Source organism: Bidens hawaiensis, unplaced genomic scaffold (genome assembly GCF_021521415.1).
Source record: "Bidens hawaiensis isolate Kalapana, Puna unplaced genomic scaffold, B.hawaiensis_p1.1 tig00007433_1, whole genome shotgun sequence".
Lineage (NCBI taxonomy): Eukaryota > Viridiplantae > Streptophyta > Magnoliopsida > Asterales > Asteraceae > Bidens > Bidens hawaiensis.
Window position 1 is genome coordinate 137,633 of NW_027491520.1, and position 4,006 is coordinate 141,638.

The following is a 4,006-nucleotide window of genomic DNA, read 5'->3' on the forward strand; positions in this document are numbered from 1 at the left end:
CGAATAACTAAATGATGAACAATGTCGAAAAGTTTGATGTAGTGAAATTGGTACACAAAAATCTAGCAACATTGTCATATTGATGCCTTTCAAGATTTAAATTATTTTAGATATAATAATAATAATAAAACACACAGAAAGCTACCAATCTGCTTGTATATACTTAGAAACATAACTTCAAATCTTATACAAAGCCGCTTTATTCATATCCCTAACAGAAATTAAACACGATAACCAAATTGTTAATAACTTCGTCCCCAGTACGTCCATTTCTTTGCAGGTTTCCCCGACGCAAAGCATAATGTGCCTATAACAAAGATACATTACAATAAGCAATCCAAAAGATGAAAACATATCTAAAATATAGCTCATTTAACCCTAATCTTTCTTTGTTAAATTGACAAATATACCTTCAGCCAGTTCTGGCTGGTCCAATGGAGAACAAAGCGTCTTAGCAGACCCCGTCTCCCATTTCGTCTTTCTTTTCACCTCCTTCTCGACTTCCTGAAGCATCGTTAATCGTAAATAGTTGTGAACCGAACAAGTGACATGTTAAAACACTTTTTATGGCATACATATATACTTATTTATAAAGATGTTATGTAATTAAAAAATTAAAATTTGGACAAATTAAACTAGAGAGCTAAATATCATTACCTCTTCATCACACCATGGAGCCAAGATCAATTTCTTTTGGCCTAGTGCTTCAATGAACTCATCCCATGTTTTCGTAACTTGAATACACGCATCTCGTTTTTGCTTAGCAACATTAAACATGCTTTGCTGGATAGTATCCAGCATACCCTTTACTGTATTAACCAAATCCGTCATTGGAATGTCGACTTTTGCTCCATTGTCACCACGAACTGCCCGCACCTGAAAACACACATCATGCTTTCCATTAAAGATTTGAAACTAGAATGACCGAGTCAAGGGTGTCGGGTAACATGTCAAAACAAATTCAGGTTATTTCATTTATAGATATCTAATGCTTTAACTATAACTAATTAAGGAAACAATATTATTACAAGCCGAACGAGTATCAACTATCATCTATGTTACCTGGTTATTAGCAAGGTCCTTTGGTTCGATTTCGACTCTGAGGGGAACACCTTTCATTTCCCAATGACAATACTTCCAACCAGGCGAATAATTGTCTCTAAGGTCCGCTTTGGCAAGAATGCCCGAATCACATAAAGTCTTCACAGTGGCAGAACATGCATTCAATATGTTTTCAACATCTGCATCTTTGTAAGGCACAGGAACGACGATAACTTGTACTTTCGCACCTTTAGGTGGCAACACCAGGCCTTTATCATCACCATGAATCATTACCATCACCCCAATCTATAAACAAACAGTACATTTATATATATCAAAACTTGTTTATTTTTTATAAAGATAAAAACGATAGGTTACCGTTCGGGTACTATATGCCCACGAATTCTGCCAGACCATAGCCTTTTCTGCTTTTTCGGTCTTTTCTCGTTTTTCATCTTCAAAGTTAATGTCAAACATTTTAGCAAAGTTCTGGCCCAAGCAATGTGCGGTTGCGCCTTGTACACCTCGACCAGTATTCGGAATAAAGGCCTGGCAAACATGATCACACAAGTTAAATCATTTCAATATAAGTGGTAACGGATTCATGCTTGCGTGCTAAATCACAAGGCATTTGAATACAATGATCTAGCGAGTTTATGATAAAAAATTTATAGACGACGGTTTTGTTTCCATTTTAAGCGCGGTGTGAAACATTATAGAATAAAGATCCCATTGATTCATAAGTAAAAGATTACCTCAACACTAGTAGTATAGAGGCCACCCGCAAATTTCTCCATCTCGCTCTTTTTCCCTTTGACAACAGGGACGGCCAAGTACTCCTCATACAATCGTCTATACAGCTCGAGAATTTCAAGAACCTCAGTGTCTGCCTCCTGTTTTGTTGCAAACGCAGTGTGGCCTTCTTGCCAAAGAAACTCACGGCTCCTACGATAATGGAAAGTTAGAGATATCGAAAGCAAATCAGTAATCAATATCATGATGAAACTATTACCTAATAAATGGAGTTGGACTACTGAACTCCCATCGAACAACATTGACCCACTGGTTAAGCTTTAAGGGCAAATCGCGGTGTCCCCTAATCTTCTTAGAAAAATGGGGATACATTACGGTTTCACTAGTTGGACGGATGGCAATCGGAACCTCCAAATCAGAGTCACCTGATCTTGTCACCCAAGCAACCTGGAAAACATATAACTCTCACATAATAAAACTTGACAAAAAATTTAAAAAAGACACGCTTAGATGAATGTAAGGGGGTGTTTGGGATTCCTTATTTTACCTCCTTATAACTTTTCATTAAGTTAATAAGTTACAACATTATTGTAACTTATGGAACTTTTCCTTTCACAATATAAACAATTTCAAACATCTTATTACTTTTCAAAAAGTTTATAAGTTATAAGTTGGTGAAAATAAGCAAATCCCAAACACCCCCTAAGGACATGAAGCTCATAATTTACCTCAGGAGCAAAACCATTTATGTGATCCTTCTCTTTTTGTAGTGCATCTTTGGATACAAAGAGCGGAAAATTGCAAGGTTCGACATCCATCTTCTCAATTTCTGGATCAAAGAAATTCTGCATGAACAACAAGTCAGAAAACAGTTTTATTTATTCCATCAAAGCTTCTTAGGGCATGCGTATGCATCCGTAATTAAAGTTATAATTCTATCACTTCCATCCTTACTTGCATTCTTTTCCAAATGCCCATTGTCCATGGCAGGAGGGTGTAACAGCCGGATATATCATAATATCCGATCATTTCACTAGTTGTAATAACCTAGGTGTCAAAGAAAAGATGATCCAATTACACAAGTGCAGCCTATAATAATAATATACATGGGAAGCTTTAGCTAGCTAGAAAAACATAATGCAAACCACATATATACCTCACTATACCATTCCCCAAAGTTGCTATCTTTAGAATTGGCAAGACTGAGACGCGTCACCTTCTTTATTTCCTCTGCGGTCACAATGTTGATAACGGAATTACATACACAAATGTTTTTATAAAGTAAAAATTTTAAGTTGGTTTCGCATCAAAACCTAAGTTATCATTATAAACATCTTATCTGACATAAACCGAACTTGGTGTATGCATGCGAAAATTTAAACTAACATCCATTATGCGTTTAGTAATCAACGAGAATAAACGGGGTTGAAATAGATAAACTTTGACATGGAATCTTGGTTTTGAAAACGTGACGATGCGTTATGATCCCAAAAGCCGATGCTTTTTACAAATAGATTATTTATAAATAATATTTTAAACTGTAATTAGCTTTTGAACACTAAAATATAATAATACACTCTCATAATCTATGGCCAGATTTGCTGGTCTAATCTATTCAAATTAATACTCAAACTCATTGCTCAATTGATGGTCTAATTTGTTCAAATACTAGCTATTTGCATGATACTGTATCACGTGTCATGTCATGTCTCATCACATGCGGATCATGTGATGAACTGTAGTGCATGCTCATCATCGTGATATGCACATGCATTAAAACAAGGATGGAATAAGCTCACAAAATTTAGTAATTAAAGATGAAAAAACACTCACTCATTGATTTGACAATAGATGATTTCGATCTTCAGCTAGCTTTGAACTGCAAACAAAGGTAATGATATATATATTAATGAGATAATTACTTAAACAACTAAGTAAAGACATATACATAGATATCAATATAATACCAAACCAGACAACAAGAATTTCGATTTTGCGACAAGGAGATTCCAATGCTTTCTAGGTTACATATATACACGAGACTTGACGGTTACGGTTGATAGACGAGCCCATGAAAGCAAGAAGGCTCATAAGCAAAAGTTGTTGGACAGCCATAAGCCCAATTTACTCAAGAAGCCCGACATAGACACAATTATGAGATCAAAGTAAAGATTTTATAAAAATAAAAAGTCACGTGACTTTTAGAAAATTT

At 35.4% G+C, this 4,006-nt stretch overlaps 1 protein-coding gene across 1 annotated transcript; it reads right to left on the bottom strand.

Annotated features, from left to right (window-relative positions):
• Positions 1–162: 162 nt before the first annotated feature.
• On the bottom strand, positions 163–3,909 carry LOC143635329 (proline--tRNA ligase, cytoplasmic-like). The gene is made up of 11 exons (XM_077103192.1): positions 3,849–3,909; positions 2,951–3,024; positions 2,749–2,841; positions 2,523–2,639; positions 2,054–2,241; positions 1,797–1,986; positions 1,420–1,590; positions 1,063–1,347; positions 658–876; positions 411–504; positions 163–307 (listed from the first exon to the last, which is right to left on the bottom strand). Exons 1-11 carry the CDS (start codon positions 3,907–3,909, stop codon positions 243–245), a joined length of 1,557 nt encoding a protein of 518 aa, XP_076959307.1. The 3' UTR covers positions 163–242.
• Between the last annotated feature and the right edge of the window lie 97 nt (positions 3,910–4,006).

What these genes read in the sequence shown, in the direction of transcription:
- LOC143635329 (XM_077103192.1), bottom strand. Translation starts at nt 3,909, where the DNA reads ATGGCTGTCCAACAACTTTTGCTTATGAGCCTTCTTGCTTTCATGGGC. An exon ending in TAAATGGTTTTGCTCCTGAG is followed by an intron (nt 2,242 to 2,522) that starts GTAAATTATGAG and finishes TATGTTTTCCAG; the next exon opens with GTTGCTTGGGTGACAAGATC. An exon ending in TCTATACTACTAGTGTTGAG is followed by an intron (nt 1,591 to 1,796) that starts GTAATCTTTTAC and finishes CATGTTTGCCAG; the next exon opens with GCCTTTATTCCGAATACTGG.